Source organism: Oenanthe melanoleuca, chromosome 4, assembly GCF_029582105.1.
Source record: "Oenanthe melanoleuca isolate GR-GAL-2019-014 chromosome 4, OMel1.0, whole genome shotgun sequence".
Taxonomy (NCBI): Eukaryota; Metazoa; Chordata; class Aves; order Passeriformes; family Muscicapidae; genus Oenanthe; species Oenanthe melanoleuca.
The window spans coordinates 69,156,319-69,173,574 of record NC_079337.1 but is presented as its reverse complement, the minus strand read 5'-3'; the positions used below and the strand labels follow the sequence as shown (position 1 = coordinate 69,173,574).

At 55.3% G+C, this 17,256-nt stretch overlaps 1 protein-coding gene across 2 annotated transcripts in view; it reads right to left on the bottom strand.

Annotated features, from left to right (window-relative positions):
• Positions 1-3,380: 3,380 nt before the first annotated feature.
• The window catches only part of ALMS1 (ALMS1 centrosome and basal body associated protein), a 20,851-nt gene continuing 6,975 nt past the window's right edge, over positions 3,381-17,256 (bottom strand). The window contains exons 4-11 of one of the 2 annotated variants that reach the window (XM_056490085.1): positions 15,388-16,835; positions 14,479-14,593; positions 12,638-12,841; positions 10,527-10,720; positions 8,346-8,577; positions 8,065-8,128; positions 7,369-7,468; positions 3,381-3,793 (exon numbers count right to left, since the gene is read on the bottom strand). In XM_056490085.1, the coding sequence (XP_056346060.1) occupies positions 3,749-3,793; positions 7,369-7,468; positions 8,065-8,128; positions 8,346-8,577; positions 10,527-10,720; positions 12,638-12,841; positions 14,479-14,593; positions 15,388-16,835 (2,402 nt within the window). In that variant the 3' untranslated portion in view covers positions 3,381-3,748. The remainder of the gene's footprint in view (positions 3,794-7,368; positions 7,469-8,064; positions 8,129-8,345; positions 8,578-10,526; positions 10,721-12,637; positions 12,842-14,478; positions 14,594-15,387; positions 16,836-17,256) is intronic. The other variant, XM_056490086.1, reaches the window with a different exon arrangement.

Genomic DNA, 17,256 nt, shown 5'->3' with positions numbered 1-17,256 from the left:
CATTTAATCTGATGTGAAATCCATAATCCATTTAATCTGATATAAAATCCGTTACCTATTTAATTTATGGCACTGTGTGGTCTCTGAGGCCCCTGCAACCCAAACATCCTGGAGTTCTGGCTGAGGTTTCCTTACCTGCTGTGGCCCAGACAAACCCTTCAGCTCCTCCTCTCCTTGTGCTCTCAGTGACAAAACAAATGGAATTCCTGGGAAGGGGCCCCAGCAGGCAGGACAGACAGAGGGACAGCACTGGCTGCAGCCTGGGGATTCCCTTTTCCAAGGAAATCCTGATTCCATCATCACTGCAGAGCATTGCCATGGAAATCTGCCCAGACCCCAGCAAGGACAGAGAGCAGGAACAGCCCAGACTGCCAGCCCTGAGGGAGAGGGATCTCCATGGAGATCCCAAAAACATCCTAAAGGAGAGTTACACATGGGAGAGATCCCAAAAACATCCCAATGGAGAGGGGCTCTGCATGGAGGGATCCCAAAAACATCCCAATGGAGAGGGGCTCTGCATGGAGATCTCAAAAACATCCCAATGGAGAGGGGCTCTGCATGGAGGGATCCCAAAAACATCCAAACCAGCTGGAGAGGGGTTCTCCATAGGGGAAATTCCAAAACCATCCAAATGAAGGGCTCTCCACAGGAGAGATCCCAAAAACATCCCAATGGAGAGTTCTCCATGAATGGATTCCAAAAGCATCCAAATTGAGAGTTCTCCATAGGGGAAATTCCAAAACCATGTAACTGGAGAGGGATTCTCCATGGGAGAACTCCCAAAAACATCCAAACCAGCTGGAGAGGGGTTCTCCATAGGAAGGACCCCAAAATCACCCAAAATGAGGAGGATTCTCCATGGGAAGGACCCAAACCCCCCCAGGGCTGCTGTGACAGAAGGATCAGGGCTGATTCCCTTGGGATGGGATTTACAGCACAAAGGAAGGAGGGTGGAAATGGTCACAAAGGAGGAAATGGAAGGTGCTTCTGAAGGGGAAAAAAAGGTTCTCATTTTTTAAAAAAAGCAAAAGGTGGATTTTTACACCTCTATCCATTTCCTTCTCTTCCTCCTCATCCAGGTTTCCCAGCTGCAGTCAGGCTGTGGACACACATCTGTGCTGCACAGCAATCCTGGGGTGCTGCTGATCAAAGGACAACTGGCAATAGCTGAAAACACAAACCTGCTCTGACAACGCTGGAAAAAGCCAGTGCTGCCCTAATTCCCCCTGCAGCATTCCCCCTGCAAGCCTGTGAGCAGTGGATTTGGAGGGGTGACTCTGCAATCAGCACAAGCTGCTGAGGGTTTGAAGGAAGGTGGGTGGGCTGCAATTCCCAGTCCTTCCCCAGAGCTGCCAGCACTGGGTGTCCCAGTGTGTCCCAGTATGGTCCCAGTATCCTGCACCCCAGCTGGGGCAGGAACAGGGAGAGGTCAGGGCAGGCTGGGTGGGAACAGCCCCAGCAGCAGCTCTGGGGGAAATCCCATCACCCAAAGGTTTGTCCTGGAGTTCCCATCCCTGCAGATTCCACAGCCCTGGGCAGGGGGCACCTGGGGACAGGGCTGGGGCAGCACTGCCCTTGGTCTCAGAGGGATTTTGGAGCAGCAGGGCCCCCCAGCTCCCTTCAGTGAGAGTTTAAAAGCACAAACCAGCAGCTTGAAGGAGCTCCAAGTGAGGCAGGATCTCATCAGGGCTCCAACAGCCCCAGTCCTGGTCCCAGGGAATCAATGTCCCAGGGGATCCATCAGAGCAGCCCCACCAGCACACTGAGCTCATTTCCAGCCCCAGAACACAATCCCAAAGGCAAGGCAGCAGTTCCAAACCAGCTGGAGCCAAGGACAAGGCAGGGGAAGGAGCAAATTCCAGCTCAAGGCCAGGCTGGACAGGCAGGGTGGCTCTGGATGTCCCAAAGCAGGCTGGTTCTGTGACAAACAGGGAGAACTGGGTTTTGGAGAGCTGGGAAAGCCACAGGCTGATTTATCCCAGCCATGGTGTCATTTGGAATCTTCATTTTAACTTCAATTTCTGAGACTAGACAGGGAATCCTGGAATGTTTGGGTTTGGAGAAACCCCAAATCCCACCCAGTGCCACCCTGCCATGGCAGGGACACTCCCACTGTCCCAGTGTCCAGCCTGGCCTGGGACACTCCAGGGATCCACAGCAAATCTGGGAATTGCAGCCCAGGCAGGAATTCCTTCCCAAGATCCCAGCCCCATCTCCCCTTTCCCAGAGGAGCCATTCCCAGTGTCCTGTCCCCTCCATTCCCTGTGTCTGTCCCTCCATTCCCTGTGTCCTGTCCCCTCCATTCCCTGGGTCCTGTCCCTCCATTCCCAGTGTCCTGTCCCCTCCATTCCCTGTGTCTGTCCCTCCCATCCCACTGGCTGTCCCTCCATTCCCTGGGTCCTGTCCCCAATCCCAGCTCTCCTGCAGCCCTGCAGGGTCTCTCCAGACCCTCCAGGTGCAGTGCAGCCCCCCCAGCCCTGGCTGCTCCCTCCCAGCTGCTCCTGGACTGAATTCCACAAACATCTGAGGCAGAGCCCATAGGAAGCCACAGCTCACACCCACTCTGCTTCCCTCAGATGTCTTTTCCTGTTTATCCATCCCATCAGCTGCCTGGGGATGGTCACAGAAACTGAAACCAGCTCTGCATCCTCCAGGGCAGCCAGGATCCTGAACCAGCACTGACCATCCCAAAAAGGAGGATTATCCCAGTGCAGCCAGGATCCTGAACCAGCACTGACCATCCCAAAAAGGGGATTATCCCAGGGCAGCCAGGACCCTGAACCAGCACTGACCATCCCAAAAACAAGGATTATCCCAGAGCAGCCAGGATCCTGAGCCAGCACTGACCATCCCAAAAACAAGGATTATCCCAGTGCAGCCAGGATCCTGAACCAGCACTGACCATCCCAAAAAGGGGATTATCCCAGAGCAGCCAGGATCCTGAACCAGCACTGACCATCCCAAAAACAAGGATTATCCCAGAGCAGCCAGGATCCTGAAGCAGCACTGACCATCCCAAAAACAAGGATTATCCCAGGGCAGCCAGGATCCTGAACCAGCACTGACCATCCCAAAAAGGGGATTATCCCATTACAGCCAGGACCCTGAACCAGCACTGACCATCCCAAAAAGGGGATTATCCCATTACAGCCAGGACCCTGAACCAGCACTGACCATCCCAAAAACAAGGATTATCCCATTACAGCCAGGACCCTGAACCAGCACTGACCATCCCAAAAAGGGGATTATCCCATTACAGCCAGGACCCTGAACCAGCACTGACCATCCCAAAAAGGGGATTATCCCAGGAAGGACCCAAGAGCTGCCACCACCCCAGAACTGGCTCAGCTCAGCCCCTCCTGTCCCTGCACAGACACAGCTGCAACAGCTCAGGTGTTTTATTCAGGTACAAAACATAACAAGTGGATTTTCTACATTGAGACAAGAGTTAAAAAAAATAAAAAATTAAAAATATCCTCATTAAAACTCATTGAAAATAAATATATAAAACTGCTATTCCAACCAGGGAGTTATAAATACATCATGAACCAAGTTTTTCCAGACTCAGTTTCTCCTCTGGAAGTGCCTAACACCACTATAAAAACCCAGCTACTATTTCAAACCCTGTCACTCCCCCCAGAGCACTGGCTGCCCCCCAGGGCAGGTGAATCAGCACAAAGTGACCCAGGAGCACAAAGTGGGGCTGCAGAATCATTTACTGCTGTGCCAGCTGCCTGGAGATGCTCCCTCAGCTCCAGGACACCTTCTTGCCCAGGACACGGTTGGTGATTTTCTGAGGGGAAAACAAAGGGAAATAAATGAGTTGTAGTGCTTGGGAAGTGAGAAATGCAGAGCACAGATTGTGTGGGACCCCAGAGGGGTTTGGGCCCCCCAGCCCCACCCAGTGCCAGCCCTGCTGGGCCAGGGCAGCTCCCACTGTCCAGGGGCTCCCAGCCCTGCCCAGGCTGCAAGGGGCAGGAACAGCCCAAAATGGGAATTTACACCTTGGGCACAATTCAAACAGCTGAGAACTGCTCACTGAGAACAGCAGGGTGTCCCTGATATCTGAACAGAACAGAGATCTGAGCATGGAACAGAGGGAATGTGAACAGAACAGGGGAAATCTGAACATGGAACAGAGGGAATGTGAACAGAACAGAGGAGATCTGAGCACAGAATAGAGGAAATGTGAACAGAACAGAGATCTGAGCATGGAACAGAGGGAATGTGAACAGAACAGAGGAAATCTGAACATGGAACAGAGGGAATGTGAACAGAACAGAGGAGATCTGAGCACAGAATAGAGGAAATGTGAACAGAACAGAGGAGATCTGAGCACAGAATAGAGGAAATCTGAGCATGGAACAGGGAAATCTGAACAGGGAACAGAGGGAAATGTGAACAGGGAACAGAGGGAAATCTGAGCATAGAACAGAGGAAGTCTGAGCACAGAATAGAGGGAAATCTGAACAGGGAACAGAGGGAAATGTGAACAGAACAGAGGGAAATGTGAACAGGGAACAGAGGGAAATGTGAACAGGGAACAGAGGGAAATGTGAACAGGGAACAGAGGGAAATGTGAACAGGGAACAGAGGGAAATGTGAACAGGGAACAGAGGGAAATGTGAACAGGGAACTCTCCTGAGCACAGAACTCTCCTGAGCACAGAACCATCATTTGCAAGCTGCCCTAGAGGAGCTGGAAGTGCCTGTGCTGGCTGGTGAAGAGCCAGAGCAAAGCAGCCCCAGCCCAGACCCTGGGGTGAGCCCCTGGCCCAGGAGGGCTCTCAGGACCCTGCAGCCCAGCAGGGACAGCTGCAGAACCTTCCCCAGGGCTCAGACCTGCAGGGCAGCCTGGCAGCTCCAGTGCTGCTCTCCCTCTGGGCAGTGACACCTGCTGCTCCTGCCTGCCTCAGGAAAACAAAAAAAAAACCTGAGAAAACCAAACACTCAAACCCTCAGGCTCAGGGGACACAGGGAAGGGCTGGCCACTCCCTGCTGCTCCTTTTGGGAGCTCTCCCCATTTACTGGAATCACAAACTCACTCCACCAATGGAAAACCTCAGGAATGGAGCAAATCTGGATCTGATAAACCCAGAAAATCCATTTTCACTTCACTGGGGCTGGAAGTTCTGACTGCTGCTGCCAGCAGAGCAGAATCTGATCCCACTACAGAGTGCAGAATTCCAGGGCACTGCCCATCCTCTGATGTGACTGGGATGATTTTATGCTCTGTTTGAAATTAAAAGAACAAAAGCAAAGGGGCTGCTGGGACAGAAGTCAGCCCAGATCCATGTGCACCCTGTGATAAAAATAATTTTGCTGTCTTGATGAGCAGGAGTACTGAACAATTTCACAGGTCAGCAATGTCTGTGCACCCCAGCCCAGGGATTTTCATGGTTCCAGTTCCAGGTGGGCTCAAGTTGTTTCCCCCTCACTCAGGGCCAACAAAACTTCTTATAATTCTCTTTCCACCTCACTGAGCAGCCCCAGACTGTCCCAGCAATGCTCTGACAGCCCTGCCCTTCCCAGAGCCCTGCAGGGACATTTGCACTCTGCTTTACTAAAGGGAAACAAGTTTAATTCACATTTATTCACTGGTTTGGGGTCTTATTTTGAGTCAAATAAACTCAGCTGCATCTCAGGCTGTCCCTGGCTGGAATTTCACTCTTCCTGGAGCTCTGGGAGCAGCTCCTTCCTTTCCCAAAGCTCTGTCTCATCTTTGGAGCCACCCCACAGAACCCCTGGTTCATTTTCCAGGCACCAGGAGCTCCCTCAGGAGCTGCTGCTCTCACCCATCCCTCCCCTGATGTACAGCTGCTCTTGGTGCTTTTCTGCTCCAGCAGGGAAACTCCAGCACTTGATGGATGATTTACTGCCTGAACCATCACCCCCTTCCAACCCAACCCAAATTTATGTGCAGTTCTGATCCTATTCCCTCACTCTGCCACTCCAAGCCAGTGACTGCCAGAGCTCATTCATTCCTCAAACTTTACTGCACCAGGAATTCTCAGCCCAGGAAAAAAAAAAATGTCCTAAAAATACCCAGCCCAAGTATAGCAACAAATTAAAATCTTTCTAGTGGTAAATTCCCCACATGAGAGCAGGAAGAGGTTTTGGAGAACACATCACAAGTGCTGACTTTCAAAACCCAGTGACTGCTGTTCCCAACAAATGCCCAAGCCTGGAACACTCCAGGAAAGGAGTTGTTCCAGCCAGAGTTTAACACTACAAATGAAGTGCAAGTTTAAGATCCAGAGTGTAAAAAAAGCCAGTTTTGGTTTCAGTGATACTGGTTTGTCCCACAGATCCTGGCTGATCCCAGAAGCTGCTGAATCCCAGAGTGACTGAGCAGCTCTGCAAGCCTTAGACTGAAGTGAGGATAGATCCAGGCTTTGCTAGGCACAGCTGGGAACTCCCTGAGCCACAGGCAGGGCACAGGACAGCAAACCCAAGGACTCTGTCCTGCCTGGGCTGTGCTCTGAGACCCCTCTGCTCCCCTGCACAATTCCTGCCTCTATCATCCCCAGCATTGTTCCTTGGAGCTCCCATGGAATGGGAGGATTCCAGGGAAGGAAGGGGAGCTGCAGCAATGGAGGGAGCACAGCTGAGCCCCCTGCAGCCCTGCACCTCAGCTCAGCAAATCCCTGGAATGCTGGTGCTGCAGAGGGGTTACACACAGCTAAAACCTTGGAAAACCTTGGAAAGCCAGGCCTTGGTACAGGGCAGGCTAACAGCCAGCCTGAAAAACTCCAGAGAGAAGGGAAACACAACAGGGAGAATCAGTGTGTAAAACTGCTCTGGTGAGAACACAGTTCACACCTGGGGGAGGGAAATCCCACCTGTGTGGAAGCAGGAGAGGAGAGTTAAACATCTCCAGAGAGAGAAGGGCCTGAAGGACAGGACAGAGCCACAGGTAACCATGAGCTGAGCTTAGCTGAACCTGAGCAGGACTAACAGGGAGTTTGTTACCCTGAAGGACAGGACACAGCCATGGGTAACCATGAGCTGAGCTCAACCTGAGCAGGACTAACAGGGAGTTTGTTAACCCTGAAGGACAGGACAGAGCCATGGGTAACCATGAGCTCAACCTGAGCAGGACTAAGAGGGAGTTTGTTACCCTGAAGGACAGGACACAGCCATGGGTAACCATGAGCTCAACCTGAGCAGGACTAAGAGGGAATTTGTTAATTCTGAAGGACAGGACAGACACTGATAACCATGAGCTGAACCCGAGCAGGACTAAGAGGAGCTGCTGCAGCCAGGTGGGTGTGAGCTGGCTGTGAACAAACAGGGATTGTTCCAGGTGTGAATGGGGATTTGGCAGCTCACAAAGAGCAGCTCTGCCCTCCCCACCCCGGGCACTCACGGTTTTGTAGAGCTGGGCCCGCAGGCGGTAGGAGCTGTACTCCTGCCTCCTCTGCTCCTCCTCCCTCCTCCTCCTCACCTCGGGCAGCTGCTCGTAGATCCTGCAGGAGGGAGAGGCACAAAGGGGGTTGGGAACTGCCTGATCCCAAAAACCTGATCCCAAAAACCTGCCTGATCCTAAAAACCTGATCCCAAAAACCTGCCTGATCCTAAAAACCTGCCCTACCCCAAAACCTGCTCAAACCTAAAACCTGCCTGATCCCAAAAACCTGCCTGATCCTAAAAACTGCCTGAGCCTAAAAACCTGCCCGACCTTAAAAATCTGCCTGATCCAAAAACCTGCCCAAACCTAAAACCTGCCCAACCCTAAAAACCTGCCTGATCCTAAACCTGCTTGACCCTAAAAACCTGCCTGACCCTAAAAATTGCCTGACCCCAAAAACCTGCCTGATCCCAAAAACCTGCCTGACCCTAAAAACTGCCTGACCCTAAAAACCTACCTGATCCTAAAAAACTGCCTGACCCTAAAAACCTGCCTGATCCCAAAACCTGCCCTGGAATTTCTACAGGACATTTCTCCCTGTGATTTCTCCCTCTGCATTTCTCACTGAAAAAGCTGAATGATTTCCACCCAAGATCCACAGCTCCTCCTCCCCAGGGCACTGACCCACCCAAAACAAAACTCCCTGAATTTTACCTTTTAGACCTTTGAAGCATTTCCCTCTTGGGAATTGCTCTTCTTCTTTCTTTCGTCAGGAAACCTGGAGGGAAAGTTGGGAGATAAGGGAATGATGAGCAGGTTTGTTACTCTGACAACATCAGTGAGCCCCTGGTAAGTTTCAGAGAGGTTTTTACAAAAAACTCTGTAAGATCTTACAGACAGGGTGCAATGAGAAACGCATGATGATAACTTATTTATTTATGAGAAATGAATAGGAATGAGTAAGAAAGGAATGAGGTGTGGCATGTGTGGCGTACCTCGGTCGGGCAGGGGCTGCGGGGCAGGCCTGCCCTCCTTCCTGGTCCCTGCAGGCTGCAGCGGCTCCAGCTGCTCCCCCGGGGCTGGCAGCAGCTGCTCCAGCTGTGCCAGCTGTGCCAGCTGTGCCAGGCGCTCCCTCTGCAGCCTCCTCTGCTCCCTCAGCAGCCGCAGCTGCCGCAGGCGCTGCCCCGAGCGCGACAGGAAATCGGGGCGGCGCAGGGCCAGCGCCTCCTGGGGACAGACAGACACCCTGAGGGGACAGACAGACCCTGCAGGGCCAGCGCCTCCTGGGGACAGACAGACACCCTGAGGGGACAGACAGACCCTGCAGGGCCAGCGCCTCCTGGGGACAGACAGACACCCTGAGGGGACAGACAGACCCTGCAGGGCCAGTGCCTCCTGGGGACAGACAGGGACACTGAGGGGACAGACAGACCCTGCAGGGCCAGCGCCTCCTGGGGACAGACAGACACCCTGAGGGGACAGACAGACCCTGCAGGGCCAGCGCCTCCTGGGGACAGACAGACACCCTGAGGGGACACAGGGACACTGCAGGGCCAGCGCCTCCTGGGGGGACAGACAGACACCCTGAGGGGACAGACAGACCCTGCAGGGCCAGCGCCTCCTGGGGACAGACAGACACCCTGAGGGGACAGACAGACCCTGCAGGGCCAGCGCCTCCTGGGGACAGACAGACACCCTGAGGGGACAGACAGACCCTGCAGGGCCAGCGCCTCCTGGGGACAGACAGACACCCTGAGGGGACAGACAGACCCTGCAGGGCCAGCGCCTCCTGGGGACAGACAGACACCCTGAGGGGACAGACAGACCCTGCAGGGCCAGCGCCTCCTGGGGACAGACAGACACCCTGAGGGGACAGACAGACCCTGCAGGGCCAGCGCCTCCTGGGGACAGACAGACACCCTGAGGGGACAGACAGACCCTGCAGGGCCAGCGCCTCCTGGGGGGACAGGGACACACTGAGGGGACACTGAGGGGACACAGAGACACTGAGGAGACACAGAGACACCTTGAGGGGACAGACACACCCTGCAAGGCCAGCGCCTCCTGAGGGGACAGACACCCTGAGGGGACAGGGACACCCTGAGGGGACAGGGACACCCTGAGGGGACAGGGACACCCTGAGGGGACAGAGACACCTTGAGGGGACAGGGACACCCTGAGGGGACAGAGAGACAGCCTAAGGGGACAGACAGACCCTGAGGGGACAGGGACACTGCCTGCAGGGCCAGCGCCTCCTGAGGGGACAGGGACACTGAGGGGACACAGGGACACTGAGGGGACACTGAGGGGACACAGAGACCCCTGAGGGGACACAGAGACACTGCCTGCAGGGCCAGCGCCTCCTGAGGGGACAGAGACACCTTGAGGGGACAGGGACACCCTGAGGGGACAGGGACACTGCCTGCAGGGCCAGCGCCTCCTGAGGCATCCAATCAAACATTGAAATAAGCTGAGGAGTTCTGGGAAAGCCAGAGCAATCAAACATTAAATAATCTGAGGAGCAGCTCTGCAAAGCCAGACTGGCAGGATCCCCCTCACCTGCAGGGACAGAGCAATCAAACATTAAATAAACTGAGGAGGGGTTCTGGAAAAGCCAGAGCAATCAAATATTGAAATAAACTGAGGATTAGCTCTGGCAAAGCCAGCCTGGCAGTCCCCCCTCACCTGCAGGGACAGACCAATCAAACACTGAAATAAACTGAGGGGTTCTGGCAAAGCCAGAGTGGCACAGTCCCCCCTCACCTGCAGGGACAGAGTAATCAAACATTAAATAAACTGAGAAGGAGCTCTGGCAATGTCAGACCAATTAAACATTAAATAAGCTGAGGAGTTCTGGCAAAGCCAGACTGGCACAGTCCCCCTCACCTGCAGGGACAGACCAACCAAACATTAAATAAACTGAGGAGTTCTGGCAATATCAGACCAACCAAACATTAAATAAGCTGAGGAGCTCTGGCAATATCAGACCAATCAAACATTAAATAAACTGAGGAGTTCTGGCAATATCAGACCAATCAAACATTAAATAGGCTGAGGAGTTCTGGCAATATCAGACCAACCGAACATTAAATAAACTGAGGAGTTCTGGCAATATCAGACCAACCAAACATTAAATAAGCTGAGGACTGGCCCTGCACAGCCTGGCAGCCCCTCACCTGCAGGGACAGCTTGCCCAGGGGCTGCCCCGGGGCGCTGCTGCCCTGCTCCCAGTTCCTCTCCCGCAGGGGCTCCCTCCGGGCGCTGCCCCAGGGCTCGAACCACGCCGGCCCGGGGCCAGCACCGACACTGGCCCGGTTCTCCTTCCTCGGGCCACTCTGCAGGGCCTCTGCCTGGGCCAGCCACGGCAGCCCTGCAACAGGAGCAGAAGAGAAAAGAGGAGCTGAGACCATTGCTGTGCCTGCCGAGCATCCCAGCCACGGTCCTGGGGGAGCCCCGGGGGCGGAGGGGACACAGAGATGGGAGGGGACAGAGAGAGATGGGAGGGGACAGAGAGAGCTGGGAGAGGGGACACAGAGAGAGCTGGGAGGGGACAGAGAGAGCTGGGAGGGGACAGAGAGAGCAGGGAGAGGGGACACAGAGAGAGATGGGAGGACAGAGAGATGGGAGAGGGGACACAGAGAGAGGTGAGAGGGGACACAGAGAGCTGGGAGGGGACACAGAGAGCAGGGAGAGGGGACACAGAGAGCAGGGAGGGGGGACACAGAGAGCAGGGAGGGGGGACAGAGAGAGCAGGGAGGGGGGACAGAGAGAGCAGGGAGGGGACAGAGAGCAGGGAGGGGACAGAGAGAGCTGGGAGGGGACAGAGAGAGCAGGGAGGGGACAGAGAGAGCAGGGAGGGGACAGAGAGACGGGAGAGGGGACACAGAGAGGGGAGGGGACACAGAGAGATGGGAGAGGGGACAGAGAGAGAGGGAGGGGACACAGAGATGGGAGAGGGGAACAGAGAGAGCTGGGAGAGGGGACAGAGAGAGAGCAGGGAGAGGGGACACAGAGAGACGGGAGAGGGGACACAGATCACACATTTTTCAGGAGCCTCTCTGCTGCCCCAAGCCCTGTGCCTCTTGATCCATATTTTGGGAGATGAAATCCTTCCCATCTCCCAGATGCTCAGTGTGTCCCCAGGAGCTCAGTTACTCAGTTTACACACACAGTGATGTCAATATATCAGCTGGGCTTCTGAGCAGATATTCTGAATTTCCTAAATTAAACCCTTATGAGAGAGAATGATCAGTCCCCCACAACAACAACAACAACAGTGATGAGTAAGGGAAATATTTTTAAACATTTAACTGTGATGTTGTGAGGAATTAGGGAGAAATAAAAAAAAAAAAAAAAAAAAAAAGTATCAGGAGACTCCACTAGCAGCCTAAAAATGCAACTCTCAAAAATAATCAAGTTCTTCCCAGTTTTCACTCAACTGCTCTGGAAACATCTTCTGGGAAGCCTCAGCAAGGACAAGCTGGTGACCAGCACTGAGGTTTAACAGAATGTTCTGTGTCCCAGAAATGAATATTAAATACCTACAAGATTCCCATCCCTGTACCTCATTAATTCCTTCTCAGTTGCTGCATTCCCTGTGTGTAACAACCATCACCTCCTGCACATGGCACCAGAGCCTGGCACCACCTGCCTGGCAGGGTTGGGCTGGGATCCCATGGAACCAGGGCAGGGAGGGGCAGTGACAGGGACAGTGTGTGTCCCCAGTGGGGGCAGTGACAGGCACAGTGTGTCCCCAGTGGGGACAGGGACAGGCACAGTGTGTCCCCAGTGGGGACAGAGACAGGGACAGTGTGTCCCCAGTGGGGACAGAGACAGGGACAGTGTGTGTCCCCAGTGGGTGCAGTGACAGGGACAGTGTGTCCCCAGTGGCTGCAGGGACAGGGACAGTGTGTCCCCAGTGGGGGCAGTGACAGGGACAGTGTGTGTCCCCAGTGGCTGCAGTGACAGGGACAGTGTGTCCCCAGTGGCTGCAGGGACAGGGACAGTGTGTGTCCCCAGTGGGGGCAGTGACAGGGACATTGAGTGTCCCCAGTGGGGGCAGTGACAGGCACAGTGTGTCCCCAGTGGGGGCAGTGACAGGGACATTGAGTGTCCCCAGTGGGGGCAGTGACAGGGACAGTGTGTGTCCCAGTGGGGGCAGTGACAGGGACAGTGTGTCCCAGTGGGGGCAGTGACAGGGACAGTGTGTGTCCCCAGTGGCTGCAGTGACAGGGACAGTGTGTCCCAGTGGCTGCAGTGACAGGGACAGTGTGTCCCCAGTGCTGACCTTGCTGCCAGTGCATCCTGCTCCTCCTCGTGCTCTGTCTGTCCGTGCCCAGCTGTGCCCAGGGCTGCTGGCAGCCTGCTGCTGGCCCCTCCTGGCTGGGCCCTGGGGGCTGCTGCAGCTGCTGGCTGCTCCTGGGCGTGGGGAACGTCACCCCAACGTCCCTCGTGTTCCTCCTGGTGGCACTGCTGACGATCTCCAGGGCTCCTGCAAGGGCAGCAGGGCAGGGACAGCTCAGCCTGTGTGCCAGGGTGTGCCAGGGTGTGCCAGGGTGTCTCAGGCTGCAGTACAGGATGTGGAGAGCAATGTGGATTCTGTCCCCATCTGGGTGGGGCAGTGCCCCTGATCTCCTGGCACACATTATCTGCTCATGGGCCATCTTTAAACCAGCTGGGCAATCATCTTTATCTTCCCACAGCCCATCCTCCCTCCAGGAGATATCTCCTGTTCATGGCCACTGAGTCCCAGGGCATGACTGATAAAATTCCATCATCCCATGGGAGATGCTCCAGCCAGGGGAGGAGCCAAGCCTTTCCTACCCAGATAAAAACTGACATTTGGGACACCAAGGAACCTTCTTCCCACTGGATTCCAGAGGAAAGCCAGACCCTTCCACATCATCCCTGGAGCTTCAGAGGAAACTGCACCTTCTCCAGGAGCACTGCTCCAGCTGAACCACATCTGCCCCTGCAGGAGGATGCAGCCACCATTGAATGGGACTGTGCCAACACCCTGACTGACTGACGGGTGTCAGCTTGGATTCTGACTCTGGCAGGGCTGGGATTGTTCTGTGTAATACTGCATTGCTATTTTAATTTTCCTAGGAAAGAACTGTTATTGCTAATTCCCATATCTTTGCCTGAGAGCCCCTTAATTTCAAAATTACAATAATAATATGGAGGGAGGGGGTTTCCATTCTCCATTTCAAAGAGAAGCTCCTGCCTTTACTGGCAGACACCTGTCCTGTAAACCCTGTGTGCCAGGGCAGGGACAGCCCCCAGTCCAGCCCAGATGGAAAAATCCCTTTCCTCACCCACCTCCAAACCAAAACCTTTTCCATTCCCACTTCCCCAAACCAAGGGGAGTTCCAGTGGTTCAGGATTGTTACTGTGTGATCGGAGTGAAATTAAAAACCAAGTACCCCAAGCAAAATCTAATTTATCTGGGGGTGGGAATTCGACTGGAATTAACTCTGCCTATGAAAATCCTTCCCTGGTTCAATCTGCTTGCACACAAGCAGCAATAAATAAATAATTGCTGTATCTGATGAATAAACCAAGGCCATTACTCCATGTGATGATGGGGAGTTGGCGTGGAAATGAAAGCAATGAAGAAACTGCTAATTGCCACCAGAAAAAAAAAAAAAAAAAACAAACCCAACTGCAGAACTGCACCAGGCCAGGAGCAGCTTGGGACTGAAATAGAATTTAACACCCAAAATATTCCCAGGAAGAGCACAGAACACTGCAGCTGATTCCTGAAACAGCATATGCCTACAAAACCCATTCTGGGAGGAACAGATGTCTTGGGGAAAAAACAATAGATAAAAAAAGGCAGCTCACCTTTGCCACTGACATGGAGCAGGAGCTGGGGTTAACTGACTTCCAAGTGAGAAAACTGGGTGTTAGAGCAGCCCCAGCATGGCAATTAAATATCCAGTGTTCACCTGACAGCACTGAGGGGATTTGGGGAGTGCAGAGCCAGCAGCAGGAGCGCCCAGCCAGGGGTTCAGAGCCAGGACAGACACAGCAGCCCAGGGAATTTGGGATTCAGGGCTCACCTGGCAGCAGGAACACCCAGGCAGGGCTCACAGCAGCCCAGGGAATTTGGGATTCAGGGCTCACCTGCCTGGACCCCTTTGCTCAGCATCCGTGCCCGTCGCTTCTTGCCCAGGGCAGAGCTGGGCCCCCAGGAACTGCTGCTGGCACCAGTGGAGTCCCAGGAAATGGGGATGGAGCTCTGCAAAAACAGCCAGGAGAACAGAAATCCCTGAAATCCCAAGCCAGATGAGCAGAAAACAGGATTTAAACAGAAGGATTTCTCACTGCCTTTCCCTGCTGTACTTTTATAAGCTGCTATTAATGCTGTACCCAGGCTGCTCTGCCCCACTGCTCCCAAATCCCAGCCCTGGGCAAGGGCAGCCTGGGGCTGTGGGAAAAGCTCATTTCTGGGCTTTATTAAAAGCACATTATTGCTGGGGAAGAGCTTGGGACCAGCCAGGACTGCACTGGGCATCCTCCAAACCACGGGGGCTGCTCAGCTGCAGAGAGAGCTCAGAGCCCAGAAGGGCTCCAGGAGAGCTGGGGATGATCCCCTGGGAAAGGGAAAATTCCAGGGAATCCTCAGAGTCCTTAAAGGGGCTCCAGGAGAGCTGGGAATGATCCCCTGGGGAAGGGAAAATTACAGGGAATGCAAAAGGAAAGGGGAAAAGGGAAAAAAAAAAAAAGGAAGGGAAAAAAAAAAAAAAGAAAGGGGAAAAAAAGAAAGGGGAAGAAAGGGGGAATAAAGGGGAAAAAAAGGGAAAAAAAGGGGGAAAAAAGGGGAAGGGAAAGGAAAGGATCCCAAGTGCTGTCTGGCCATCTTTAGGTGCTGCCCTGGCTCCTGCAGAGCCCCACCTTGGCTGGGGCCACTCTCAGAAGGCAGAATCCTCCCCCCAGGCCCTGCAAAGCAGTTTCAGTGAGTCCCAGCTCCCAGGGCCTGCCCAGCACTGGGGACCCCCGGGGCACTCAGGGCTGGGCTGGGGGGGCTCTCACCTGGCTGTGCTGCCCCTCCCCGGGGCTCTCAGCACGTCCCAGCGTGGCTGCTGTGCTCCCAGTGCTCCCAGTGCTCCCAGTGCTCCCAGTGCCCCCAGCCCGCTGCTCGGAGCGCCTCTGCTGCTGCCTGATGGCCCAGTACAGCTGGGCCAGCCTGGGGGACAGCTTGGGGGACAGCTTGGGGGACAGCTGTGGGGCTGGCTGTGGGGCTGGCTGTGGGGGCAGCCCCAGCCTCTGCTGCCCAAAGGCTCTCAGCAGCCTGCCCGTGTCAATGGTGGACAGGGACAGGGACAGGGAGCTGCTGTCCCCCGAGCCTGGGGACGTGTCCAGCCCTGCCAGGGTCCCTGTGTCCCACCCTGGGCTGCTGCAGCTGCTGGGCTCTGAGGAGCCATCACTGGGAGCTGCTGGGGGCTGCTCCAGCTTTTCCAGCTGCTGGGACACCCTGTGCCCTGCCCTGAGCTGCTCCAGCTTTTCCAGCTGCTGAGACACCCTGTGCCCTTCTCTGTCTGCTCTGAGCTCCTCCAGAGCCTTTTCCAGCTGCTGGGACACCCTGTGCCCTGGTTTCTGTTCCCTGAGCTCCTGCAGAGCCTTTTCCAGCTGCTGGCTCACCCTGAGCCCTGCCCTGCCTGCCCTGGGCTCCCCCAGGCTGTTCTGGCCATGGCTCACCCTGAGCTCTGCCCTGGGCTCCCCCAGGCTGTTCTGGCCATGGCTCACCCTGAGCTCTGCCCTGGGCTCCCCCAGGCTGTTCTGGCCATGGCTCACCCTGAGCTCTGCTCTCTCTCCCCCTGCCCTGGGCTCCCCCAGGCTGTTCTGGCCGTGGCTCACCCTGAGCTCTGCCCTGGGCTCCCCCAGGCTGTTCTGGCCGTGGCTCACCCTGAGCTCTGCCCTGGGCTCCCCCAGGCTGTTCTGGCCATGGCTCACCCCGTGCTCTGCTCTCTCTGCCCCTGCCCTGGGCTCGGTGCTGCTCCCAGCCCTGGGTTTTCCTGCTGGCTGCTCCCTGCCCTGCAGGTGCTGCATTTCCTGCATGCCCTGCCTGCCCTGCAGCCTGGCCTGCCCCCCAGCTGCCAGGCTGTGCCTGATGGGGCTCTGCAGGAGCCTGGCCAGGCGCTCCAGGCGCTGCACCAGGCTCAGCTGCCCCTCCTGGCCCTGCTGCCCCCTCTGCCCCCTCTGCCTCTCCAGGAAGCTCAGCCACAGCTCACCCAGCCCTGCCCTGGGCTGGCCCCTGTGCTCAGGGGGAGCCCCTTGGCCAGGGGGTGCCCTGGCCCCCAGCTCCTCCACCCTGCTCTCATCCTGCTCTGCAGGGAGGGGGAAGAACTGCTGCTGTCCCCCTGGGGCCAGGGCAGCAGCTGAGCAGGGCAGGCTGTGCCTGCAGAGCCCCCAGGGATCCAGGCAGCAGCTCCCAGGGGCAGCTCCAGGGCCCTTCACACTCCTGCAGCCATCTGTGGGCCCTGCAAGAGAGGAAAACACTTCAATGTTTCATTTCCCAGCTGCAGGTGGGGGATTTTCACCATAAAACTTCCAAAACACACCAAAGGATTACAAGCAGGATCACTGAGCTCATTCCCAAATACAGTGAGCTTGGAAATGCACTTTGAGCATTACTAAAATCACAGAAATCATCTTTTCTATCATTTACAACAATATCCTCTCCAAGTGAATGTGGGGAGGAAGCTGAGAGGGACCCCAGAGCCCACCAGGGTCACCCCCTGTCCCAGGGGCTGCAGGTCCCACCCAGCCTGGCCTGGGCACTGCAGGGATGGGGACCCTGAGCACACACAGCAGCTCCAGCTCCACTCCCCAAAACAGCTTCAGGCCATTTTTAACACAAAGCAAACATGACCAAGGTCCCCAAAACAGCTTCAAGCCATT